We start from the raw sequence: 26392 nt of genomic DNA, 5'->3' as shown, positions 1-26392 counted from the left end.
TCTCAGCCTGGCCTCAGGGCAGAGGACTTCCAGACTCTTCCGCTGGCACAGCGCTTGGCTTCCACAGTGCCCTCTGAGCTCTCCGCCCCCTTCCCCTCCCAGCTCCCCGCCCCATTCCCACCCCCTGGCACTTGCCCGGGCAGCAGCCACGGCCGAGGGGAGCCATGCCAGCCATGCCACCCCCAGTGTCCGATGCCCCCCTGGACGGCAGCAGTGACGACGCTCACGCTATGGGACTGGCACCAGTGACCATCCTACGGCAGGTACTGCTGGGCACCGGGGTTGACACCACCGAAGTAGCACCATGTGCCGAGCCTGGTGCCAGCCCAGGTCCTTGTCACCCAGATTGCGGCCGCCTGCACCTACCCTGAGCTGCTGGAGGACCCTGCGGTGCCAGAGGGTGCCCGATGCCGGGCACAGAGAATCCTGCAGGAGATGGAGGCTGGCAACATTGGTAGGACCTGGCATGGCTACTGAGGTGCCTAGTATGGGCTATGGGGTGGCCATGGGGTGCCCAGTCCCACAGAGTGCTCAAGCATAGTCCATGGGGTGCCCAGCGTAAGCTGTGGGGTGCTCATGGAGTGCCCAGTATGGTCCACGGGGTGCTCAATCCCACAGGGTGCCCATGGGATGCTCAGTATGAGCTGTGGGGTGCCCATGGAGTGCCCAGGTAGAGCTATGGGGTGCCCAGTCCCACGGGGCACCCCACAACAGCCCACTGGATATTGAACCCCCCACGGTGCCCATTGCCAACCCCACTGAGGTGTCCCACCCTGGTGAGACCGTCATGGGATGAGGGTGATGGGGTGGTCCTGTGGCATTTGTGGGGTGCCCATCAGTACCCCTGTCCCTGTTCCCAGGAGGGTACAACCACGAGCACCGGGACCTGGCTGTCCCAAGGCGAGTGGCCCGGTTCCTCCAGCGCCGTGATGGTGCCCCCAGTGACCCCCGCAGCATCGTCCTCACCAACGGCACCTCCAGCATCCTCCCGGTGAGCACCAGAACCCCATGAGATCAGCTCACTACCATGGGGGAACCCACCAGGGAACCCACCAGCTCACCACCATGGTGGAACTCACCAGCTCATCATGTTGGGCACTGGCAAGCTCACCACCATCCCTTACCCCAGTTCATGATGTCACTGTTGGTGGACGTGACCTCACCATGTCCAACCGGGGTGCTGGTGCCAGTGCCAGGTCCCCCAGTCCACGCCGGGGCCGCGGCACTGGCAGGGGCAGTGGCTGTGCCATACCAGCTGGCTGAGGAGCGCGGCTGGGCCGTGGACGTGGACATGGTGAGGCAGGAGCTGCGGCGGGCACAGGCCAGGTGCCATCCCAAGGTGCTCTGCGTGGTCAACCCTGGTGACCCCACAGGTGAGTTGGCCGCGTGTGGATGAAGGAGAGCAGTGGGTTCCTTGTGTGGGGATGGGGGACAGCAGTAGGTTCCTCATGTGTGGGTGGAGCACACACCAGTGAGCTCCTCACATGTGGATGAGGGACAGCAGTGGGTTTCTCGTGTGTGGATGGGGAAGCACCAACGATCTCCTTACGTGTGGATGGGAGGACACCAGTGGGTTCCTTACCTGTGAATGAGGGGACAGCAGGGTGGTCCCTCTGGCAGGGCACGTGCTGAGCTGGCAGAACATGGTGGACATCATCCAGCTGGTGGCTGAGGAGAACCTCCTGCTGCTGGCAGATGAGGTGGGTGCTGGTGGTAACTGCTGGGTGGTGGCCTTGGTGTCCACATTGTCTTCTCCTGACCTCTGAGTGCCACAGGGGCAGCAGGACCGAGCCTTTGACCCTGACCACCCCTTCGTGTCCTTCAAGAGGGTGCTGTGGGAGATGGGTGCCCCCTTCTCCTCCACCATCCAGCTTGTCTCCTTCTACTCCCTCTCCAAGAGCATTGCTGGCGAGTGAGTGGTGGGATCAGAGGTAAGCTTGGGCAGGTAGGTGGTGAGGTGGAATGAGAAAGAAGTCCATGTCCCATCCCACCAGGAGTGGTTTCCGCGTGGGGTTCCTGGAGCTGGTGAACGTGGAGCAGGGTGTGGTGAGACCCTTCCAGCTGGCACAGTCCATCCCCCGGCCCTGTGTCCTGGGAAGGATCCTGTTGGACATCCTCATGGATCCACCTGATAAAGGGGATCCCATCCAGCAGGCCCTGGAGGAGGTGAGAGATGGTGCAGGATTTTCATCCTCATTTCTATCTCCATTCATCTTCTGGCTCATTCCATCCCCATCTCTGCACCATCCCCATTACATCCCACCTCAGCCCCTCTCTATCCCACCCACATCCAATTCCAGCTCATGCATCCCACCTCTAGCACCATCTCATCCCATCCCAACCTGGTTCATCCCATTTCAGTCCCACCCCATCTCCACGGCCTGACCATCTCCATTCCATCCTTGTCCTATCCCATCTTCATCCTCATTCCAGTTCTTCCCATCCTCTCTTCATCTCCATGACCATCTCCATCCCCACTACATCTCTATCCCTATTCCACCCCCATATCTTCATCCCCATCCCATCTCCATCCCATGACCATTTCTATCCCATCTCCATCCCACCTCAATCCCTATCCCATTTCTATCCCATCCCCATTTTCACCCCATCCTTTCCATCCCCATGTTTTTCCCATCTCCATCTCCATCTTTACTGTAAGGGTCTAAGGGTCCCAAAGCACTGGAACAGGCTCCCCAGGGAGGCTGTGGAGTCTCCTTCCCTGGAGACTTTCAAGGTCTGTCTGGATGTGTTTCTCTGTGACCTGAGCTAGATCATGTGGTCCTGCTCTGGTGGGGGACTTGCAATGACCACCTTGGGTCCCTTCCAACCCCTGACATCCTGTGAGCCTGAGACCTCCATTCCCATCCCTCCTCCACCTCCCTCTCACACCTCCATCTCCATTCCCATCCCTCCTCCATCCCCCCCAGTGCCCCCCAGCTGACTCTGTTCCCCCCAGCAGCGGCAGGGGCTGTGCCGTCACCTGGCCCACCAGTGGCAGCTGCTGCAGGAGGTGCTGGGCCAGGGGTCCCTCTGCTGCCAGCCTGGCCAGGGGGGTGCCCGCGCCTGCCCCCGGCTCCAGCTGCCACCCCGTGCCCTGCGCCAGGCACAGGTGAGCCCCATGGGGACCCTGGCATGGGGGGCACAGGGGTGGCTGCAGGGTCTGGGGGAGATGTGGGGCACTGCAGAGTGGGACACGTGGGCCATGGGGCACCCTGGGCCATGGGGCAGCATGGGGATGTGGGACACCATGGGGACACAGGGGTGTGCCCTGGGGGCATGGGACACAGCAGAGCATGAGGCATCCTAGGCATAAGAGCCATGGGGTGCCGTGGGAGTGGGCTGGGCCATCCCGGGGCCATGGGGCATCGTGGGACCATGAGGACCATGATGCCGTGGGGCTCTCCAGAGCCACTGCACACCCTGGCAGCTTTGGCATGTCCTGGGGACGCTCAGGGAGAGGGGACGTGGTAGGCCCTGGTGCCACCACCCCTGTCTCAGGGAGAGCTTCCTGTCCCTTGTCCCCAGGAGCTCGGCCTGGAGCCCGACGTCTTCTTCTGCCAGCAGCTGCTGGAGGCCACCGGGGTGCTGCTGGCCCCAGGCAGCGAGTTTGGGCAGCCCGAGGGCACCTACCACGTGGTGTAGGTGCAGGGGTGCTGGGGCTGGGAGGTGGTGGGAAGGTGGAGAGCAGCCCTTGGGGTGATGTTTTGAGGCTGGGTGGGACATGTTGAGGGGTCATGGGATGGTGGGGGATGGAGTGGGGTGGGTAGAGGTCTGGGTGGGGCTGGGAGGTTGCGGTTGGAGGTTGGACAGTTGGGGGCTGGATCTTGGGGGGGGTTGGCACAGGGTTGGGTGTTGGAGGCTGGTCAGAGGGTTTGGAGTTGAGTCGAGGGACCTGGGTGGGCCTGGAAGGTTGTGTTGGCTTAAGGAGGTTGGGTCTCAGGGGCCAGTTGGGTTTGGTGGTCCAGTTGGGTCTTGTTGGTCCAAGTTTTGGTGGCCTGGGCCTTGGGGACAGTTGGGTTGTGGTGACAGGTTGAATTTTGGAGGCCAGGTGGGTTTGGGGACAGTTGGGGCTGGATGTCCCCTTGACTTCTGGTGTCCCTTTATCCCAGGGTGTCACTACTGCCACCAGCCCCCACACTGGAGCGGGTTCTTTTGGCTCTCACCCACTTCCACGCCACTTTCATCCAAGCCTTCTCCTGAGCCCATCCCCCACCACCATGACATCATAACCATGCTGGTGGGAGCCCAAGAACATTACAACCAGTGGCCACAGTGGCATTTATTGTGTTAGTCACCGTGGGGTGGCTCTGGGGACAGACCACCTGTCACTTGTGCCTACCACAAGCCCTCATAGCTCTGGGAAGATGCTGTAGACCTCAACCTCACACAGTGCCAAGGCTTCCTCCCGCTCGGGGATGGTGATGGTGACGTAGCGTCCGGGCAGCCCGTGGCAGCAGAGAGTGGTCAGAGAACCTGGACCGGCATCTGTGATGGTACCGCAGCTGCCAGAGAGGAAGAGATGATGGTCAGGAGATGGTGGCAACAGTGATGCCCACCACAAATCCCCCCCTTTTGGTGATGGGGATGAACAGATGGAGCTCATGGGATGGGGGCACTGGTGGTATTCACCACAAAACCACCTGGTGTGGTGCTGGGATGAAGAGATAGGGCTGGGGAGGTGGTGGCACTGGTGATGCCAACCTGAAAACCCCCTTTTTGGTGATGAGCATGAAGAGATGGAGCTCAGGAGATGCTGGCACCAATGATGCCCACCCCAACCCGCCCTGGTTTTGGCTCACATGGGGTTTTCCTTGCCCCGCTCTGCCGGCGCATCCCCAACGTGGACCTGGGCTCCCCTCAGGCGCTGCCAGCAGCAGTCCTGCCGGTTCTTCACCACCACGGTGGCCACTGCACGCCGGGCACCCAGGTCCACGCTCCACCAGGGCTCCTGCTCTCGCCGTGTGTGGCTGCAGGACCCATGGTGCCAGATGCCATCCCGGTTGCCATCCACTGCCTTGGTGGCCACACCGGAGCTGGTGGAGGTGGAGGACTGAGTTGCCCGTTGGTCCCGTGCCACATTGGGAGCTGCCAAAAGCATGGGGGGGGAAGGGTTGGTGGGTCATAGGGTGGAGAGGGAGTGGAGGTGTGGCTTGGATGGAGGTTTGGTTTGGGTGGAGGTTGGGTAGAATTTGGATGGAGAGTGGAGGTTTTGTTTGAGTGGAGATTGGGATGGTGTTGGGGTAGAGTTGGGGTGGAGGTTTGGTTTATGTGGAGGGTGGGTGGAGATTGGATGGAGTTTTGGCAGAGGTTTGGTTTGGGTGGAATTCTGAGAGTGTGGTGCAGTTGTGGTTTGGCTGTGGTGTGAGTGTGGAATTTGGTAGGGTTTGGGTGGAGGTTTGGTAATGGTGGGGTTTGGGAGTTGTGGCATTTGGTGGCAATTTGGTGATGGTGAAGTTATGGTGAGGGTGTGGTGGAGTCTTGGTGGAGTTTTGCTTGGGGTGGAGTTCAGTGGAGATCTGGTGGGGTTTTGGGTTGTGGCTGGCTGTGGTGGGTCTCACCTCCTGGCAGCGGTGCGCAGCTCTGGCGGATCACCTCCACCTCACACAGCACCAAGGTGTCCTCCCGGCCCGGCAGCAGTACGGTGACAAAGCGACCGCGCAGGCCCCGGCAGCAAACGGTGATGAGGGAACCGGGGCCGGCGTCCGTGATGGTGCCACAGCTGCCAGGGTGGAAGAGGAGGCAGGAAGGAGAGAAGGGGAGGAGAGAGGGGAAGCAGAGAGGGGACGGAGGGCAGGAATAGAAGGGGAAGGCAGGTAGGAGGGACAGAAAAAAAGAGGGAAGAGGATAGAAAGGGAAGAGGGGAACAGTGGGGCTAGGTAAGGAGGACGAGGCCGGGCCAGCGCAGCCCCGGTGCGGGAGGCGGTGGCGGGACCGGGGGTAGTGCTCACATGGGGTTGCGGCGGCCGTGGTCGACCAGCGAATCGCCGACGTGGACCTGGGCACCCTTGAGCCGGTGCCAGCAGCAGTCGCGGCGGTTCTGCACCAGCACGGCGTAGACGCTGTGCCGGCGGCCGAGGTCCACATGCCACCAGGGCTCGGGCTCCTCGGCGGTGTGGGCGCAGGAGCCGTGCTCCCAATCGCTGTCCCGATTCCCGTCCACGGCCTTCCCGGCGCCGCTGCCGGGGTCCAGTACCGAGGACTGCGCGGCCGGGCGGCCCAGGGCCACGTTCTGGGCTGCGGGGATGCGTGAAGGTGCTGGTGCCGCCAAAAGCACCGCGCTGGTGTCGCCGCCGAGGCGTCACTCACCTCCTGGCAGCACGCTGCAGCCTTCCTCCACCACCTCCACCTCGCAGAGGCTGAGCTGCTCCTCTCGGTCCGGCACGGTGATGGTCACGTAGCGACCGCGAAGACCACGGCAGCAAACGGTGCTGGTGGAGCCGGGGCTGGTGTCCGTGATGGTGCCACAGCTGCGAGAGGGGGAAGGGGAAGGAGGGATACGAAGGGGGAAGCAGTGAGAAAAACGGAGTAGAAAGAAGAGAGGGAAAAGTGTGAGGGAAAAACATAACGGGGGCGGGGGGAAGGGAAGGGAAGGGAAGGGAAGGGAAGGGAAGGGAAGGGAAGGGAAGGGAAGGGAAGGGAAGGGAAGGGAAGGGAAGGGAAGGGAAGGGAAGGGAAGGGAAGGGAAGGGAAGGGAAGGGAAGGGAAGGGAAGGGAAGGGAAGGGAAGGGAAGGGAAGGGAAGGGAAGGGAAGGGAAGGGAAGGGAAGGGAAGGGAAGGGAAGGGAAGGGAAGGGAAGGGAAGGGAAGGGAAGGGAAGGGAAGAAGGGGGGGAAGGGAAGGGAAAAGGAGAGGGGGGAAATAGGAAGAAAGGGTAGGGGATGGGAAGGGAAAAGGAGGGGCAAAAGTGGTGAGGAAAAATGAGGGGAAAAACAAAGAGGAGGAGGGGAAAAAAGCTGGGGGGATGAGGCCGTGAGGCTGAGGCTGTGAGAGCAGCCGAGTGCCCGTGAGCTGGGCACAGTGGCACTCACAGGGCGTTGTTGGTGCCGTGGCCAGCGAGGGAATCACCGACGTGGACCTGGGCGCCCTTCAGCCGGTGCCAGCAGCAGTCCAGGCGGTTCCTCACTAGCACGGCGGCCACGGCGCGGCGCTGGCCGAGATCCACCCTCCACCATGGCTCCTCTTCTAGCTGGGTTTGGGAGCAGGAGCCGTGCTGCCAGTGCCCGTCCCTGCTTCCGTCCACGGCGTTGATGGCGCCGCCGGCGAGGCCGCTGCTGGAGGATTGCACCGCAGGGCGCCGCAGGGCCAGGTTTTGGGCTGGGAGATGCCATGGAGTGGTGACGATGTCCTCTCTGCCAGTGGCCTCTCCACTGAGCCACCCACTTGGGAACATCCCCAACCCGTGTCCCACTATGTCCCCAGGGACCAAATCACCTCTGAGGGGCTCAAGTGAGATCATCGCTCGCTGGTGACCAGCTGGCACGCACCAGTGACCATCTGGTGTGTGCCAGCTCTTTGCCAGCGTGGGGTTTTAGGGTCCTTACCACCAGGCGAGGGGGCACAGCTCTGTGTTGTCACCTCCACCTCGCAGAGGACGAGGACATCATCACGGCCAGGGATGATGATGGTGACATAGCGTCCTGGCAGCCCGTTGCAGCAGATGGTGCTGGTGGAACCTGGCCCTGTGTCCAAGATGGTGCCACAGCTGCCAGAGAAGAAGAGATGGGGTTCAGGAGGTGATGGCACCAGTGACATCCAGCCAAAGCCCCCAGTTTGGTACCAGGAGGAAGAAACGGGGCTCAAGAGATGGTGGCACTGGTGATGCCAACCCAAGCAGCCCCATTTGCTGCTGGAAGGGAAGAAAAGGGTCGCAGGAAGTGATGGCACTGGTAATGCCCACCCTAAACATGCCCCACTAGAACTGCTAGGGAGGAAGAGATGAAGCCCAGAAGATGGTGGCACTGGTGATGCCATCCTCCAGCAGCCCCATTTGATACCAGGAGGAAGAAATGGAGCTCAGATGGTGATGGCACTCGAGATGACAACCTCAAAGCCCCCATTTACCATGCTTAGGGTTGGGGGGATGTCACTGAGGCCCTCACTCACATAGGGTTGCGCTTGCCATGATCAGCCAAGGAGTCTCCAACATGGACCTGGGCACCAAGGAGACTCTGCCAGCAGCAGTCACGGCGGTTGGTGATGGTGACAGCAGAGACAAAGTGCCGCTGGCCGAGGTCCACCCTCCACCATGGTTCTGGTTCCTTCTCAGTGTGGGAACAGGAGCCATGGTCCCAGCTGGCGTCACTGTTGCCATCCACAGCGTTGGCAGCCAAGCCACCGGTGTTGACAGTGGAAGACTGTGCCACAGCACGGCCAAGAGCCATATTGAGGGCTGGAATCACCACCAAGAGGTTGGTGGTTGTGGCTGGCACCTCACCAAACCCTCCCTGGTGAGCTCCTCACCTCCAGGCAAGGGAAGGCAGCCCTGAAGGATCACCTCCACCTCACACAGCACCAAAGTGTCCTCCCGACCTGGCAGCAGCACAGTGACAAAGCGACCGCGTTGTCCCTGGCAGCAAATGGTGCTGAGGGAACCAGGCCCAGCATCCGTGATGGTGCCACAGCTGCCAGAGGAGAATTGGGGGTCAGGAGGTGGTGGTACTAGTGATGTCCACCCAAACCCCTCCACTTCGGTGGTGAGGAGGAAGAAATGGAAATCAGGAGGTTGTAGCAGTGGTGACACCAACCCCCAAACCACCCAGTTTTGTGTTGAGTATTGAGAGATGAGGGTCAGATGGTGGCACAGATGATGCCAACATCAAAGCCCCCTGTTTGGTGCCAGGAAGAAGAGGTGAAGCTCAGGAGGTGGTGGCACTGGTTATGCCCACACTAAACACCCTCATTTAGTTCTAAGGAGAAAGAAATGGTGCTCAGGAGATGGTGACACCAGTGATGCCCACCCAACCCTCCCCATTTTGGTGCCGAAGAGAAAGAAATAGAGCTCAGGATATGGTGCCAGCAGTGATGCCCTGGTTTTGGCTCACATGGGGTTGTCCCTTCCCTGCTCTGCTGGTGCATCCCCAATGTGGACCTGGGCCCCCCTCAGGTGCTGCCAGCAGCAGTCCTGCCGGTTCTTCACCAGCACGGCAGCCACTGCGCGCTGTCCCCCCAGGTCCACGCTCCACCAGGGCTCTGGTTCCACCAAGGTCCTGGCGCAGGAGCCATGCTGCCAGACACCGTCCCGGTTGCCATCCACTGCGTTGGCAGCGATGCTGAGGTTGGGGAAGACCGAGGACTGGCTGGCTGGCTGCCCCAAAGCTGCATTGAAGGCTGCCAAAGCAGGGTGAGACCCATCACCAAAGCATCCTGGTGAGGATTGATCCCACTAGGGGTCATTCTGGAGAGGTGGAAGGGTTGAGACTCACCAGTTGGAGGGAGGAGGCAGTTTTGAGTGGCTGAATCTTGTGCCAAGACCTCACTGAGCAGCAACAGAACCCATGGTAGGGTCATGGTGTGGTGTGGCTGTGGTTAAGGACCACCAAGAAGAAGGTCCAAACCACAAGGGAAAAGTTCCAACCACAAGGACGAGGAAGGTCCCACCACGAGGAGGAGAAAGGTTCCAACCACAAGAAGAAGGTCCTCAGGTGTTGGAGGAGGAGGGATGAAAAAGGCTGCGTGGCACTGGTGTCCCTCAGCACCCAGAGCTGGCTCCCAGTTCCACCAGTTAAAGTTTAAACTGGTTTTGGCAAGGTGTGTAGGGTGCTACCATGGTGTGACTTTCTCAAACCACCATCCTGACACCACACCGCTGAAGGTCGTCATGTCCCAGCGCCAGGGCGTGAAGTTCTCCACTTAGAAACCAGCCTCCAGTCCTACTGGGGTGGGTTCTGGTTAGCCAAGCATTGCTGGTGATGAAAGCCAGACTGGTTTTGGTGGTGGGTGCAGGGATTCAACCTCACTGGAGCTCCTCAAGAGTTGGGCGATGGGGGAAGAGCACCCAGTTTTGTCTCCTTGCCCATAGGCAGGGAGAAGGTCCCAGCTGTAAGGAAAAGGTCCCACACCACAGGGAGAAGGTCCCACTCAGCAGGCAGGGTGCCAGTGTAGCACCCAGCATGGTCACAGCTGGATGAGAAAGGTGATAACAGGGACCTTAAGACCTTCAAGGTGATGGATCCACCACCAACCATGGTGCTTGAGAACCTCCATGGGTGCAGGAGGCAAAAGGGAGGCAGAATTGGGGTGAATTTGGGGCTTTTTATTAATTCCTTGATCAACTCTGGGTCAAATGCAGACTAAAATCCCACCAAGGTCACAAAGGTGGTTGAGGGCACCATAAATGAGCCCAAAACTGGTCACGCCATGTTTCTCGGCATTAATTTAGTCTCTGGTTCCACCAAAATGTCATCTTCAGCTGGTGGAAGGACCAGTCACATCCCTTGTGGCACTTAAGAATGTGGTGGCCCCAGGAAGTGTCATCTGCTGACCAAGATCTCCTTGGTGGCACCTAAAGGATGTGGTGGTCCCCAGGATGTGTCACCTGCTGGCCAGGATCTCCTGGGTGGCCAAGCGGGCGAGGCGGTGGAAGTCGAAGGTGAGATGTTTCCTCCAGAAGCGCCGGTCGCGGCCAAACACTTGGGCAGGGAAACAGGGGCTGCCTGGAGCAGGTGCACAATGCCCAGTTAGGAGAAGACTGGAAAGTGGTGGAGATGAAGCTCAACCTGACCTCTCCCAGGGGCTGCTCACCGATGCCATGAAAGATCCTGGCAATGGCTCTGCCAGAGAACTTCTCCTCGGGGCGGATGGCCAGGAAATGGCGGATGTCCATGCGGACCTGGGCCTCCTGATCCTCTATCTGCCACAAGGACATTGGGAGGTCACCACCCTCATCTTCCTCACCCCACTCATCCACAACTCCCCAGGTAAGGATTTGCTCACTTGAGGGTCACCAAGATCTTCCACCTCTTCCTCCTCCTCCTCACAGCCATCAGGTTCCTTCTCAAAGTAGTCACTGAGCAGAGCCTTCAACTGAGAGCTTCTCTCCTCCTCCTCCTCCTCCTCGTGAGGCCCCCAGGTCTGGAAGGCCACACTGTGCCCTGGTATCAACCTTCTCTCCTTCCCAGTATCAAACTGGGAGGAAGGATATGGTGGGGCCGCCGAGGTTGGGTGGTGTGCTCTTACCTCTGGAAGGCTCGGAAGCAGGTGCGGAGTTGGCCAAGAGCTGTCTTCTCCCTGGCCACCACCCGCTGGTGGAGGAAGTCACAGACAGAGTCCAGCTCATCAGTGCTGAGGTCACCATAGGCACGGAAGTGGAAGGAGAGGTCATCAAACTCCACCAGGACCCCGCTCTTCCCCTTACTGCTACCACCTGAAGGCACCAAGAGCTGGTTGAGGTGGTGCTGAATGAGATGTGGCAACCACTGAGATATGGAGCTTATGGAGATCCAACACCTAACACTCTGGCACCCACTGTGATCTGGTGCCAAGATCTGGCATACACCAAGACCGAGCACCTACCAAGACCCCATGACACCGAGACCCAGCACCCACCAGGGCCCCATGACACCAAAGACTGGTCACACACCAAGAGCCTGTGACACCAAGTGCCACTGTCCACTAAGACCCGGTGCCCACCAAGCCCCTGTTGTCCCCAGAGGTACCTCTCTGGAGCCGCTGGTCCCACTGGAGCTGCCGCAGGTCTCGTTTCACCAAGGCCACCTCCCAGCCCATGGAGTCACTCAAGGTGACCACATCAAACTCCACAGAGTTTCCATGGCTCCACTCCCTCCCTTGCAGCCGCTCCCGAGCCAGGAACACAGCAATGGGTGGAGAGCTGAGGGACAGAAGATACTGAAAATCCACCGTCACCACAGCTTGGAAACACATCTTGGAGCCCACCCACCGCAGACTGTGGTGGCTCCACAGTGGCATTCCAACCTCCGAGCCACGTCCCGCAGCTGCCGGGAGCCGCCATAGCACTGCAGTCGGCACCGGGAGTAGGTGGGATGCAGAAGCTCCAACCAGCGTCGTGGGTGCAGCTCCAGGTAGCACAGGAGGGTCTCGATTCCTGGAGAGCCAGGAGATGTGGTGAGATCTTCAATCTCATGGGAGTCTCCAAGGGTCTCCCACCAAGAGCCATTACCTATCAAGAGCCATCAGCCACCAAACTGTATTGCCCACAGAGACCCATGACCCACCAACACCCAGTGTCCACCAAGACCCACCAGCCACCAACACCTAGTGTCCACCAAGAACCACCAGCCAACACTCTGAGACACCAAGATCCATTGCCCCCACCAAGATATGGTGCCTACCAAGACTCTGACACCAAAAACTCATCACTCACCACGACCTGGTGCCCACCAAGCCTCCATGACACAAAGCTGGTTCCCCCTCCTCACCTTCCTCCCGCACGTCCAAGGCCTCCACGGTGTGGTGGATGGGGATGGTGCGCTCGTGCATGTGGCAGATCCGCTGGGCGGCGTTCCCCTCCTCTTCCTTCATGGTCACCTTGGAGTCCTCCATCTCCTTGTCCTGCCAGGGACATGGTGTGACATTGCCAACGGAAAGGATGGGCACACTCCTGCCTCCTTCTGCTCCAGACTCCTCTCCTTGTCCTCCAGACAGCTCCTCGATCTCCAACCCCTTTTCTTCCTTGATCTCCAACCCTGTCTCCTCCTTGACCTCCAAACCCTCCTTCTCCTCAAGCTTCTCAACCCCCTTCTCCTTTTCAATTTCCAGAAGAGGAGGCCTCCATCCCCTCTTCCTCACCTTCATGACCTCCTGCCTTTTCTGGTGCAGCTCCAAGCACTTGCAAGGTGCAAAAACCTTCTCCACCAGCTTCTTGACGGTGAAGAAATCCAGTGTGTCACCATGAATGTGACGCCGCAGCTCGTGGAGATCCCCGCCCTGGTGAGACAACAGTGAGAAGACCTTCAAAAACCAGGAGAAACCAGCCCCAGCCCCAGGTCCCTACTGGAGGTACCTCTGGATCCAGGAAGAGGTGACAGTGAGCTGGCTGTCCATCCCGGCCGGCCCTGCCGATCTCCTGGACATAGCTCTCAAAGTTCTGGGGCATGTTGTAGTGGACAACACCGCGGACGTCAGCTTTGTCCAAGCCCATGCCGAAAGCCACCGTGGCCACCACCACGCGCAGGTGGCCGCTCATGAAGTTCTTCTGGACACGGCGCCGTTCCGCAGGGGACAAGCCGGCGTGGTAAGAGTCAGCCAGCCAGGTGGGCAGGAGGCTCCTGGCTGGAAAAAGGTGGGAAGAAAGGGTGGAATGGGGCAGCAATTGGGATTTTGGGGTGGTCTAGGGACATTTGGGGCCCTACCAGGACATTTTGGGCTGTGCTACTTTGGGTTTCTTTTGGACCACTTCAGCTCTTTTGGGGCCATCTTGGGCTCATTTCAGGACGTTTTGGGCTTCTTATGGGCTCCTGCAATATTTTGGGTGATTTGGAGGTATTTTGGGATTCTCTGGGGCCATTCTAGGATCCCTTCAGGCCATTCTTGGCTCCTTTTGGAACACTTCAGCCCCTGATGGGCTCCTTTCGGGACACTTTGGGTTATTTTAGACTCATTACAGGTAATTTTTGATCCTTTCAGGCCATTTTGGGCTACTTTTGGACAATTTTATCTCATTCTGGGCCATTTGGGGCTCATTTCAGTTCATTCTGGGTTCCTTTGAGGTTATTTTTTGATCCTTTGGGGTAATTTTGGGCTCCTTTTGGAACATTTTAGGCTCATTTCAGGCCATTTCACCCCTTTTGGACTACTTTGAGCTCATTTCAGGCTACTGTTGGGCCACATAGCACTACTTTGGGACCATTTTAGTTCCTTCTGGGTCATTTGGGGCTCTTCAGGTAATTTCGGGCTCCTTTTGGTCTCCTTTCAGGGCATTTTGGGATACTTTCAGAACATTTTGGGCTCACCTCAGGCTATCTGAGATCCTTTTGGACAATTTTGAACTGATTTCAGGCTACTTTTGGGGCATTTCTGGACTACTTTATCTCCTTAGAGGTCAATTTAGGCTCATTTCAAGTAATTTTGGGGACCTCCTGGGCCATTTAAGCTCGTTTTGTGCACCTACCCTTTGTTTTTTTCTTCCCTGCACCACCCTGGGTCTGCTCCCTGGCTGCAGCAGGTTCCCGGAGCGCAGTTCCCTGGAGGCAGGTCCGGATGAGCGCCGCGATCCGCACAGTCTCCTCCCGCCGCGTGCAGTAGACGATGATGGAGTTGAGGTCCCCAAAACGCTCCCCTTGCAGCAGGGAGATGAGGGCCTGTGGGCAGAGAAAGCAGATAAGGGTCACTCCAAAAAGAGTTGGGATCTTTTGTCCTACAAGATCCACTTGGAGTCCAGCACAAATCCATCCCATTGTGCTCTGGAACCTCTTTCTGCAGACCCTGCCCCTCATCCCCCATCCCTTTCTCCTTCTTCTCCAGCCCTTCCCCACCTCCTCCAGCCCCTCCTCCAACCCTAAACCATCACCCATCCACCCCCATCCTTGACCCTGACCTGATCCCTGTCCCTGTCCATGGAGACGGAGAGGCGGAGGTTGTGTGGCACGGCGGCGGAGCGCAGTGGGATGCCCTCCTGGGGCGGGATGCCCAGGTGCTGGGCAACGTCCTGTGCCGTGCCCAGGGTGGCCGTGGCAGTCAGTCCCAGGAAGCAGCGCACGCCCAGGCGGCCCCGCAGCACCTGGCAGGTGGAAAGGGAAAAGTGGGAACTTCTGGGACAGTGTGGGTTTTCTCTGGGCCACCTGAGCTCTTTCGGGGCATTTTGGACCCTTTCAAGCTCCTTTTAGGTGCCCTTTGGGGCATTTTAGGCTGCAGAGCCATTTTGGCCTTATATTGGGTCATTCTGGCTCCTTTTGGGTAGTTTGGGCACAATTTACGATTCTTTCAGGCCATTTTGGCCTCCTTTTAGTCACCTTTCTGGCCATTTTCTGCTGCTTTTAGGCCATTTTGCATGCCTTTCAGGGCTCCTTTTGAGCCATTTCCTCTGGTTTGAGGCTATTTTGGTCCATTTTGTCTGGTTTGGGGTTATTTTTGGCTCATTTAGGACATGTGGACTAATCTGGGCTACTTTTAGGTAATTTCAGGCTCCTTTCAGGCTATTGTATTCCTTTTTGTGCCATTTTAGGCTCCTTTGGGGCTAATTTATCCCTTTTTTTAGGCCATTCTGGGCTCATTTTAGGCACCTTTTGGGTAATTTTGGTGTCCTTTTGGGACATTTTATCTCTTTGGGCCATTCTGGACTCATTTTAGGCACCTTTTGGGTCATTCTGGGCTCCTTTAGGGATATTGTAGCCCTTTCTGGGGCACTCTGAACTCTTTTAGGCACCTTTTGGGGTCTTTTCAGGTTATTTAATTATATTTTGTGCCACTCTGGGCTCCTTTTGAGATATTTTATCCACTTCAGGCTCATCTGGGGCTGTTTTGGGCTGCTTTTAGGTGCCCGTTGGGCTGTTTTGGGCTCCTCTGGACAGGGATTGCATCACACCTCTCGTACCTTGCAGAGCCGCAGGTAACTGGGCCGGAAGTTGTGGGACCACTGGGACAAGCAGTGGGCTTCATCGATGCAGGCAAAGGCCACGGGTGGCAAGCGGTCAGCAGAGGGTAGGTAGCTTGATCCTGATCCTGATCCACCAACCAGGGCTTCAGGAGAGAGCAGTAGCACCTGCACCTCACCCTGCCTCACCTACGGGAGCCAGGAACACCAGGATCAGGACTATGGCACCACCAGGCCCATCTCACTGGATCTTCCCGGGAGATTCCAGAGCTCTCACCTTCTCCATCACCGCTTCCCGTTGGGATTTGGCCATGTTGGAGTGGACACAGGCAGCTTTCAGGCATGGTGGCAACCCTGACACCTGGAAGAGAAGCCACATCAGTCTCCAGTGACCACCTCTCTGTCTGAGGTGTAGCTGGAAGTGCTTGGACTGGGACAATTGGGATACTGGGGTGGTACCTGGTCATCCATGAGGGACACCAGTGGGGAGACAACCAAGGTGATGCACTTGGAGCGCTTGTGGTAGAGGTAAGCAGGGAGCTGGTAGCACAAGGACTTCCCCATCCCCGTCGATAGCACCACCAGGGTGGACAGACCTGATAGAATAAGGGCTGGAAACATCACCTGGGGACAACCCAGCTGCCTCTCAAGGACCCTGATCTCCATGGAGGTGGTAGGACACCAAACCCACCTGAGAGGATCCTCATGATGGCCACCTCCTGGCCTGGGCGGAACGAGCTGTAGCCCAGGGCCCTCAGAGCCTTGATCACCTCCTCTGGGGTCTCTATGGGGACAAGGATATGATGTAGGGATGGGACAAGAGGACACATGAGGGGACACAAGAGGACCTTTGGCCTCACCTTGGATGCTCCCTGGCTCATAGAAGGGCTCCACCGGTGCAGGGGCAGCGGGCGGCTCGTACATTGGTCTCCTCACATCCAGGTGACTTCCTATCTCCAAACTCCTCCTGCTGCTTCCACCCTCTGCCAGGGATGAAGGTGGAAAAGTTGGGATCCACAGGCACCTATTCCCACCTTGTTCCAGAATGACCCAGAAAGGGATAAAATGGCCCAAAAGGAGCCAAAGTGACCTCTAAGGCAACCAAAAGGAGCCTAAGTTAACCAAGAAAAGACAAAAGGACCCCGAAAGGATCCCAAATAGATCCCAAATATCCCAAAAGGAGCTCAGAATGGCCCCATGAGCTCAAAATGGCCTGAAAGGCACCTAAAAGGATCCCACATGAGCCCAGAAGTACCCCTAAGAGCCCAAACTGGCACAAAAGGTGAATGAAACTACCCAAAATGTACTAAAATGGCCAGACATGAGCTTAGAATGGCTCAAAACAGGACCAAATGGCCTGAAAAGCACCTAAAAAGATCTAAACTGGCCTGAAAGGAGCCCAAAATGGCCCAAAAGGCAATCAAAAGAGCCCACAATGGCTCAAAAAGGGATAAAATGGCCCAAAAAGAGACCAAAATGGCACAAAAAAGCATAAAAAACACCAAAAGAGCTCAGAATGGCCTGAAAGGAGATTAAATGATCCAAAAGGACCTAAGAATGGTCCCCAAAGAGGTAAAATGTTCCAAAGGGAGCCTAAAGCAGACGTCCCAGGAGCACAACTTTCCCACGGGGACAGGGAAATGCTGCCAGAGCAGGTCAGGCCTCACCAGAGAGCTCTGGGCAGGTGCTGTTGGTGCGCTGAGCCACTTCCTCCAGCGTGGGAAGTGGAGGCTCTTCCTCTTCCTCCTCCTCTTCACTGAGGCGGTTGCTCTCCCCTGGCAGTGCAGTCGGAGCCATCCCTGCTGGGAGGAAGCACAGCCCTCCTCACATCCAAGACCCCAGCTGGGCTTCCCACAGGATGTTCTCCCAACTCCCAGTTATTGCTCACCTTGCCCCGGGCAGGCCGAGGCCCAGTGCCCAGCCCCGCCGCAGCGGAAGCAGAGGTCAGAGCTGCGGCCCAGGGCTGCGGAGCTGCTCCACTTCTTCTGCCACTTCTGCTTCAAGGCCTGTAAGGCAAAGAGAGAAAACTGAAGGGAAGTCAGGGGGAAACTGAGGGAAATTGAGGGGAAATTGATGGGGAAAAAAAAGATGGGAAATCAAGGCAAAACAAATAAAAAGGGAAGGGGAAAAGAGCCCAGTAACAAACAGCCCAGAGAAAAACAAGTGAAAACCAAGGGGGGAAAAAAAACACCCAAGGGAAAAAAACACATGGAAAAGAAGGGAAAAGAAGAAATCCAGGCGAGGCCTTTACCTGCCTGCGGAGCCGATGCCCGCGCAGGGCGAAGCCGCGGACGTGGGATCTGCTCTTCAGGTTGAGCCGCACGAAGTTGCCACGGCTCTGCCGAGGGGCTCTGGGGAGAAGGCAGAGAGAATCTCAGCATGGCCTGAGTGGGAAAAGGCCTCCGAGATCATGGAGTCCAGCCCTCAAGCCAGCGCTGCCATGGCCGCTCAACCACGCCGCTCAGCACCGCGGCTACAGAGCTTTTAAATCCCTCCAGGGATGGAGAATTCACCTCTGCCCTCAGCATCCCAGACCAGGCTGTGACAACTCTTTCCGTGAAGACTCTTCCAACCCTGATGTTACTGTGTGTGATACTGTGTGTGTGTGTGTGTGAAATTGTTCCTCATGTCCAACCTAAACCTCCTCTGGGGCAACACGAGGCTGTTTCCCCTTGTCCATCACTTAGGACAAGAGATCTCAGCCCTAGCTGGCTCCAGCCTCCTCTCAGGCACTTGCAGACTGCCAGAAGGTCTCCCCTCAGCCTCCTTTGCTCCAGGCCAAACACCCCCAGGTCCCTCAGCTGCTCCTCACTTCTCCACACCCTACTCCTTCTTCTGTCCTTCACCAACTCTGCTGCCTTTCTCTGGACCTGCTCCAGTCCCTCAATGTCCTTGAAGGGAGGGGCCAAAAACTAACCCCAGGACTCAAGGTGTGGCCTTGCCAGTGCATAGTCCAGGGGAACAATCCCTGTCCTGGTCTTGCTGGCCACACTCTTATTGATCCAAGCCAGGCTGCTGCTGGCCTGCTTAGGCACCTAGGCACTCTGGCTCATCTCCAGTCACTGCTGAACAACTCCCTCGGGGCCTTTCCCACTGTGCGGTTTCCAGTCCCTCTGTCTCCAGCCTGCAGCATTCCTGGGGTTGCTGTGACCCAGGTGCAGGACCCAGTACCTGGCCTTGTGGAAACTCATCCCACTGGCCTGGCCCAACGATCCAGCCTGGCCAGATCCCTCTATAGAAGTTTCCACCCTCCAGCAGCTCAACAACCAGTTTAGTGTCATCTCCCAACCAAGGGTGCTCAGTCTCCTCATCCAGCATACACAGAGTGGCTTTGAGGGTCAGAATCTCCATGTTTCACTCTGAAAATGCCACCAAAGAGTGAGGAAGCTCAAGGGGTGGCAAAGATAATAATAGGTAAGAAAATAGGGCTTAGCCCACCCCCAGATGTATTCCTTCCCAAGCCAGATAACAAACAGCAGAAAAGGATTTAGGGGAAAAGCAGCTGGTTCCTTAGCACCCACCTGGCAGCACTGGCTCCACGAGTGGCTCTGGGCTTCTTCTTCTCCTCCTCCTCCTCTAGCTCCCCCAGGATGTTCTCTGAGGGATGTGGCACCTTCCTGCTCTCCATTTGACTTGCCACACATGCATCCTCCTCCTCCTTTTCCTTCTTGTTTTGCTTCAACTCCTTGGCAGCACCAAATGCTTCCTTGCTTGAGCTTTGGCAGCATCTCTGGAGCTTTGCTGGTGCCACCATGTTGTCTCCATCATCTCCATCTCCACGTGGCCTTTTCCTGATGGAATCTCCCACCAACACTTCTGTGACACCCTCATCCTGCTTTGAGGGGGGCTGTTTGGTCTCTCCCTGCTCCAGCACGTCCCCCAGCATCGTCTCTTTGTCACCAAGCGTCCCCTGGCACCTCTGCAGCCAGGCAGGATCCAGTGAGCCCAGTCTCTGTGCCACTGTTTGCTTCAGCTGCTGGAATTTACTGGGAGGGGGTGTCTGGGGGGGCTTCAAACGTGCTGTGAGGATGATGGGGGCCAGCCCTGACACTGAGGGAGGAAGGATAAGGTCTCCTGGCTCCTCTGTCTCGCTCAGTGAAGGCACTGGGGATGAGGCCTTGTCACTTGTCCCCAAATCTGGCTGAAGTTTGGGGACAGCTGGGGTCCTCCTGGGAATTGGGATCCTCCGTGGGGTCAGGGGTGTCTCCTGATGGGAACAGAGAAAGGAGAGATGTGGGTCAGAGTCTCTTCCAAAGCTCCTCACCCCACCTCCAAACCAGGACCTGTCCTGGGGTTTGGGACTGCTCCCCAGTGCTGGTTAAGAGGCATGGGGGTACTCTGGGAGGAAAGAGCTGAAGTGCTGGGGGGCTCTGGCAGGAGAGGAATGACTTTGGGGGTCTGGCAGGAGAATGAGATTTGGGTGGGGCTTAGGCAGGGGAGGAGATTTCAAGGGGCTAGGGCAGGGCTGGAACAATTTGAGGGGGACTCTAGCAAGAGGAAGCTGAGATTGTGAGTGGCTCTGGTGGTGGTGGTGTCACAATTTTGGGTGCCTTTGGCAAGAAGAGAACAATTTTGAGGGCCTTGGGCAGGAGGGTGCCAATATTTGAGTGGCTCTGGTGAGGGGGATTGCAATTTTGGGGGGTTGAGGTAAGAGATCAACTTGGGAGGCTTGGGCAGTAGGGGAATGATTTTGAGGGGCTTGGGCAAGAGTGGGCTAAGATTTTGAGAGGCTTGGGCAAGAGTGGGCTAAGATTTTGAGGGGCTTGGGCAGTAAGGGGATGATTTTTAGGGGCTTGGGCAGGAAGGAAACGATTTGGGGGAATGTGGCAGGAGTGGAATAGTTTTGGGGAATTATGTCAGGAAGGGAATGATTTTGGGGGTCTGTGGCAGGAGTGGGGACAAAAAAAGTGAGGATCAGCTCGAGGAGAAGCTTGTTCCAGCCATCCTGACCTTGCCAGCAGCTGCCAGGTTGGATTTCAGCCTCATCCCATAGCACTGGGCCGAGGTTTTGGGCACGGCATGGCCACAGCGGCTGGGCCTGGGGGCTTTGGGCTGGCGGTTCAGGTGTGCACCCCAAAACCCAGAGTCTGGCACCTAGAATGAGACCTCAGACCCTGAAATTCAGCTCCAGTAGCTGGGAAATTCCAACTTTTCAATCCCCAAACAATTTAAATTTGAACCTCTGCACCCCCAAACCTGCTAAATTTGAACCTTTTCATGCCCCAAACCCTACTAAACTCAAGCCCTTACATCCCCAGATCTGTTAGATCCAAACCTTTGCATCCCAAAATACATTAAATTTCAACCTCTTCATCCCAAAACCTGCTAAATCTCAACCTCTATGCCCCCAAACCTGATAAATCCAAACTTTTAAATCCCAGAATTTATGAAATTCCAACTTTTTCATCCCAAAATTTATTAAATCCAAGATTTAAAATCCCCAAACTTATTAAATCCAAAGTTTAAAATCCTAAAACTTGCTAAATCCAAGCACTTTCATCCACAAACCTCTGAACTCCAAACTGTTACATCCCCAAACCTGCTACGTTCTGAACTTTTAAATCCTAAATCCAAACTGTTCCATCCCAAATCTTACTAAGTCCAAACTTTTCCAACCCAAACCCAGCTCAATCCAAACTTTTCCAGCCTCAAATCTGCTAAATCCCAACTTTCTCCCCCCAAAACTTCCTAAATCCTGACTTTTCCAACCTGCAAACCTGCTAAATCCAAACATTCCTCCCCAAACCTCATATTCTGGCTGAATCATAGGGTGGTTGATGATCCTGGAGACAAATCCCAAAGTCTAGGGAGGGGGTTTCTGTGGTACCTTCTCTACGGTTGGAGTTTCCTGGTGTTCCTGGGGGCTGGAAGCGCTGATCCGGGTGAGATCCAACTCCTCTTTCTGCTGCTTCAGCATCTTGTACTCCTTGTAGAGCCCTGGGATGATTTGGGGGACATTCTGGTCCTTACTGGGGAACTCCAGCAGCTCCCACCCAGGAACCATCAAGATGTGTCCCCGGATAACCTCTCCATGACGTCAAAACCCCCTTCAATGATGAGGGTTTGGGTTGGGACAAGGGGTGACCCTCCACCCAAAAGCATCCTCAGCTCCACCTAGGAGCCCAAAATATCTTCAGGGTGGGTGAGAGGTGGCAGGGTTGACACTCACGTCTGATGTCCTCCGGAGCCTCCTCGATGTCAGCCTGCAAGGAGAAGAACCCTTGACCCAACGGTGTCAAGTCCAGCACCGAACCATAGCTTTCAGCACCACATCTCCATAGCTTTTAGACCCTCCAGGAACAGGGACTCCAGCATGGCAGAGTCCAGGCTAAGACAAACCTTTCCGTGAAGGAACTGTCCTTCACCTGCGACCTAAGCCTTTCCTGGAGAAACTTGAGGCCATTTCCTCTTGTCCCATTACTTAAAACCACCCACCTGGCTTCAGCCTCCTTTCAGGGAGTTGCAGAACGCCAGGGCTCTCCTTAGCCTTCTTTGCTCCAGATCAAACTCCTCCAGTTCCCTCACCTTCTCCTCAGATGGTCTCCAGCCCCTTCTCAGTGTTCTCCATGCCCTACATCAGCTTCACTAACCTTCTCTGGACCCGCTCCAGCCCCTCAGTGTTCTTTTGGAGTTGGAGGAACCGAAAGCTGACCCCAGTACTCCCTGGGATCACCGAGTGGCCTCACCAGCGCCACCGGCCCCGGGGCACGATGACTGCCTCGGTCCTGCTGGCCATACTGTGACTTACAGAAGAGCTGTGCGGAAGAGCCGCAGGGAATCAGCTTACGGAAAAGCCCTAAGAGAACCCTATAGGCCTGCGGTCAGACCCTCTCTGAGCTTTAAGGCAGCAGCAGAGGCAGGGAGTGACGCCGGTGCGGCGCACCCCAGTACCCAGGGTGCCAGTCAGGGAGCAGAGCCACCGCTGAGGCCTCCCCCAGTCCCTCCGGGCGCAGCTCGGAGTCCGCTACCCGCCGGGGAACCCCTCTGCTCCCCACCCTCAGCACCTGGCTGGGCTTCCTCCGCCGCTCTCCATAGAAATCCGCTTCCCACCGCTTCAGCAGGACCTTTACTTGCTGCTGCCGCTCCATGGCGGCCACACCGAGCCCGGGCCCGGTTCTCTGGGATCCCGGAGTCCCCCGGACCGGGACGCTCAGGGGCTGGGCCTCAGGGCGCCAGAGCGAGCTTCCCGCTCCCGCCGCGCCTCAACCAATGCGAACGGCGGAGACTCTGACGGACAGCGGCTAGGGCCAATGAGAGAGCGAGGAGCGCCGTGTCACGCCCCCACAGAGGATGACGCTCTCTGATTGGCGCAGGCAGGGCCCGGGGCGTTACGGCGCGGTGCCGGAAGTGCGGCAGGGCCGGCGCCAGCCGCGGGGCTCGGGCTTTGAGGCCGCGGCCTGTAACGGGGGAACGAGGTCCGGGGGAGCGCTCTGTAACGGTAAGAACCGGGCTAGGGAAGTCCCTGTAACAGGTAGCCTGAGTTTGGAAACGAAATGAGGGAACTGGAATAGAGGCGTCCCTGTGATCGGGGGAGCTGGGTTAGGGGCGGTCCCTGTAACGGGGGAGCTGGGTTAGGGGGGTCCCAGTAACGGGGGAGCTGGGTTAGGGCGGTCCCTGTAACGGGGGAGCTGGGTTAGGGGCGGTCCCTGTAACGGGGGCAGCTGGGTTAGGGGTGTCCCTGTAACGGGGGAGCTGGGTTAGGGGGGTCCCTGTAACGGGGGAGCTGGGTTAGGGCGGTCCCTGTAACGGGGGAGCTGGGCTAGGGGTGTCCCTGTAACGGGGGGAGCTGGGTTAGGGGTGTCCCTGTAACGGGGGAGCTGGGTTAGGGGCGGTCCCTGTAACGGGGGAGCTGGGCTAGGGGTGTCCCTGTAACGGGGGAGCTGGGTTTTGGGGGGTCCCTGTAACGGGGGGAGCTGGGTTAGGGGTGTCCCTGTAACGGGGGAGCTGGGTTAGGGGCGTCCCTGTATTGCAGGGAGCTGGGTTAGGGGGGGACCCTGTGGTGGGAGGAACTGGACTGAGGCTGTTGGTCCATGTAATGGGAGGGCTGGGTCTGGGGGGAACTGGGTTAGGGATCCTGCCCCTTTGGTGGGCATCTTAACACTTCTGCCATGGGTCACCTTTGATGTGGGTTACCATGAGGCCACTCTACAATCGGAGCAAGGTCCCAACTGGGGCTTCCCCCTCAGCCTCACCAGCAACTTATGTCCTCCCCATCTCATCACCAGGTGCCACCATGGACTCCCTGTTGTTCCTCTGCGCTCGCCACTTGGTGCGCCATGAAAGTGATTTCCGCCGTGCTCTCGCCATCCTCCCCAGTGAGCTCTACCCTGTCCTCTTCAGTGCTGCCTTCTTGGACAGACGGACCTTGGTGGTGCGGGATTTGGTGGCTGTTTGGCCCTTCCCAGTCCTCAGCTTCCAACGTTTATTGCCTCACCTTGACCGTCATCATCTCCACCGCCCCAAGGGGTTACCAAGGAATCTCTGTGTCGAAGCTACCATCATGGCCATTGTGGCACATCTCCGCCAGACACTGGAGGACCCCGATCGTGGCATGAGGTGGGTGCCAAACTCTTGCCAGGATGAGCAGGAGCCATTTTCTTCCTCCTGAGGGATGTGGAGGTGACCTGGAGCTGGTGGTGGGAAGAAGTTGGTGGGTTGGTGAGGTTGGGGGTAAAGCAAAACCAGCATTCTTACCCTGTCTTGGGCTTGGGGGAGGTTGATGGTGCCCACCATGTCAGCAGTTTCTTGTCCTTGCTCAGTGAGAGGCGGTGCTGCCTGCGAGTGCTGGACATGATAGACTTGCCGCATGATGTCCCAGCAGGGATGAGCCTGTGGTCCACCACTGTGTCTTTAGCCAAAGCTTGTCTCGAGGTCTCCAAACACCAAAATGAGCACTTGAAACGTGGCTCCAAACGTCAGAAGGGTCCCTCAGGAGCTCTGGAGCCTCCACAATCCTTCAGCGTGGAGATCCGCGCCGATCTCTTTGTCAACAGCACGTCCTTCGTTGTCCTACGAGATGCTCTCCAGGCCAACACCACCAGCTTGCTGCGCCTCAAGTGCCGGGACTTCCACGCTGAGGAGCTGTCTGTGGGCAGCACTGTGACCCTGCTGGACAGCCTGGATGTCTGCAGCCTTCGGCGTGTCGATCTGCGCTTCAACAATCTGGGACTGTCTGGCCTCTGCGTGGTCCTGCCACATCTCACCAAGTTCCCCAACCTCCTGAGCCTTCGCTTGCCCTACAGCAACGTTGACGTGCGGAGGTTCGTGTCGGGGACAGATGCCAGCCTCCGTCAGCTCGCCGGGCAGCTGGGGAGTTTGTTGGGGCTCAAGGAGCTCAACTTTGGGTCTTCCAGGCTTTCGGGGAATCTCCGGAACCTTCTCAGGTAAGCTTTTGGTGGAGTTGGTCTTCAACTTGCTCTTTATTTATAGAGTCATAGAATTGTCTTGGTTGAAAAGCCTTCAACTCAGCACCACCATGGCTACAGGTGCCTGTCCACACGTTTCTTGAACACTTCCAGGGATGGTGGCTCCACCACCTCCCTGAGTAACCTGTTCCAATGCCTGACCACTTTCATACCATGGTGGGGCAATCATCCCCATGATGAGGTTTAACTGATTGGAGGATCCATGCCAGTGTGGTGCCAGCTTTGGTGTGAGCTCACAGCTCCTCAATTAAGATTCTGGTGGAGCTGGTCCTCAACTTGCTGTTTCTATGCTGTGGTGGGATGGGATCTGGGTCAATTTGCCTTTGGCAGTCTGGGAATCATCTCCATCATGAGGTTTATCCATCAGTGGGTCCAGCATGGTGCCAGCTTTGGTGTGAGCTTACACACATGCTCAGCTTTTTGGTGGAGTTAGTCTTCACCTTGCTCTTCCCATGCCGTGCTGGGTAGACATCTGAGTGGTAATCTGGGCATCATCCCCATGATGAGGTTTAATCCACTAGGGGTCTGTGCCAGCTTTGCGTGAGCTCACAGCACCTTCTTACTCCGTCAGTGACCTTCAGACTCCGCTGGAAAGCCTGGAGCTGGCTTTTTGTTCCCTTCTTCCGGATGACTTCAACTACCTTCGGCAAAGCCTCCACGCTTCGGCACTGCGGAAGCTGGACCTGAGTGGCCACGATTTCAATGAGGGTCGTCTTCAGCCACTGCGGCAGCTCCTGGAGAAGATCTCACCCTCACTTCTCCACTTGGACCTCATGGAATGCCGGTTGACAGACTCCCAGCTGCATTACCTGCTGCCGGTGCTTTGCCGCTGTTCCCAGCTGCGGTGCTTGGGGCTTTTTGGCAACCTCTTTTCCACACCGGCGCTCAAAGTTCTGCTGGAGAAGACTGTGGTGCTCCCTCACCTTCGCCTGGTCATCTACCCCTACCCCCTGGACTGTTACATCACTGACCACCTGCGGCCACCCTCGGGCTCTGGGTGGTTCTTTGAGGATGCAGTGGACAGGGCACGTTTCAACGCAGCCAAGGCTGAGCTCTGCCAGCTCTTACTGGAGCTTGGTAGATCCGACGCTGTCTGGACCACCAACCTGCCTTGGCACGGGGCCCCTGACTATTTTGACTTGTAACTCGGTTGCTGCAGCATCCCCATGTGTCCCAGCCATTCTTCCCTTCCGCATCTTTGGTGTCTCCTTCCTCATCCTGGTGCTTTTTGTCACCATCTCACTGTTGCCGGCACTGGTCCCACCAGCAGTGCCTCGCTGTGGGTTGCAGCCACTGAGTGACAAGTGGTGACCTTGGTTCAGCAGCACTAATTAATAAAGTTCCCAGTTCTCAGGAGGTGATGTGGTGAGCACGGCGCTGTGTACAGCCAGACCCCACAGGAACACCATGCTCCTGCTTTGGCACCCCCAAGCCCCTCCTGTACCCTGGGAGCTCCTGAT

General features: G+C 57.3%; 4 protein-coding genes across 5 annotated transcripts; 2 read left to right on the top strand and 2 right to left on the bottom strand.

The window, feature by feature from the left end:
- Nucleotides 1-5: 5 nt before the first annotated feature.
- LOC135181349 (alanine aminotransferase 1-like) lies at nucleotides 6-4385 on the top strand. Its single transcript, XM_064154456.1, has 10 exons — nucleotides 6-263; nucleotides 346-454; nucleotides 861-991; nucleotides 1130-1373; nucleotides 1621-1700; nucleotides 1776-1912; nucleotides 1995-2166; nucleotides 2957-3109; nucleotides 3526-3638; nucleotides 4110-4385. Exons 1-10 carry the CDS (start codon nucleotides 165-167, stop codon nucleotides 4198-4200), a joined length of 1329 nt encoding a protein of 442 aa, XP_064010526.1. The 5' UTR covers nucleotides 6-164; the 3' UTR covers nucleotides 4201-4385.
- On the bottom strand, nucleotides 4349-10147 carry LOC135181345 (uncharacterized). The gene is made up of 11 exons (XM_064154451.1): nucleotides 9422-10147; nucleotides 9041-9326; nucleotides 8460-8620; nucleotides 8103-8388; nucleotides 7541-7701; nucleotides 7028-7313; nucleotides 6307-6467; nucleotides 5949-6234; nucleotides 5559-5719; nucleotides 4800-5085; nucleotides 4349-4502 (listed from the first exon to the last, which is right to left on the bottom strand). Exons 1-11 carry the CDS (start codon nucleotides 9504-9506, stop codon nucleotides 4349-4351), a joined length of 2313 nt encoding a protein of 770 aa, XP_064010521.1. The 5' UTR covers nucleotides 9507-10147.
- An 83-nt stretch (nucleotides 10148-10230) lies between these two features.
- On the bottom strand, nucleotides 10231-22712 carry RECQL4 (RecQ like helicase 4). The gene is made up of 24 exons (XM_064154450.1): nucleotides 22512-22712; nucleotides 21677-21710; nucleotides 21335-21444; nucleotides 20458-20601; nucleotides 19029-19714; nucleotides 17759-17858; nucleotides 17396-17513; nucleotides 17175-17309; nucleotides 16368-16490; nucleotides 16199-16291; nucleotides 15967-16103; nucleotides 15785-15868; nucleotides 15508-15696; nucleotides 14512-14694; nucleotides 14086-14275; nucleotides 12979-13247; nucleotides 12765-12902; nucleotides 12395-12527; nucleotides 11931-12060; nucleotides 11654-11826; nucleotides 11175-11361; nucleotides 10932-11082; nucleotides 10740-10848; nucleotides 10231-10651 (listed from the first exon to the last, which is right to left on the bottom strand). The coding sequence occupies exons 1-24, from the start codon at nucleotides 22593-22595 to the stop codon at nucleotides 10530-10532; spliced, it is 3822 nt and encodes a 1273-aa protein (XP_064010520.1). The 5' UTR covers nucleotides 22596-22712; the 3' UTR covers nucleotides 10231-10529.
- LRRC14 (leucine rich repeat containing 14) lies at nucleotides 22628-26288 on the top strand. Of its 2 annotated transcripts, none has more exons than XM_064154453.1 (4): nucleotides 22628-22945; nucleotides 23733-24063; nucleotides 24267-24890; nucleotides 25504-26288. In XM_064154453.1, the coding sequence occupies exons 1-4, from the start codon at nucleotides 22798-22800 to the stop codon at nucleotides 26075-26077; spliced, it is 1677 nt and encodes a 558-aa protein (XP_064010523.1). In that variant the 5' UTR covers nucleotides 22628-22797; the 3' UTR covers nucleotides 26078-26288. The 2 variants fall into 2 exon arrangements, with proteins under 2 accessions (XP_064010523.1, XP_064010524.1); XM_064154454.1 differs by lacking the exon at nucleotides 22628-22945 and adding an exon at nucleotides 23027-23045.
- The last annotated feature ends 104 nt before the right edge of the window (nucleotides 26289-26392 follow it).

The sequence above is a fragment of the Pogoniulus pusillus genome, chromosome 14 (assembly GCF_015220805.1).
Source record: "Pogoniulus pusillus isolate bPogPus1 chromosome 14, bPogPus1.pri, whole genome shotgun sequence".
In the NCBI taxonomy this organism is placed as follows: domain Eukaryota; kingdom Metazoa; phylum Chordata; class Aves; order Piciformes; family Lybiidae; genus Pogoniulus; species Pogoniulus pusillus.
The sequence above is the reverse complement of the archived record's forward strand: the minus strand, read 5'-3'. Positions and strand labels throughout refer to the sequence as shown.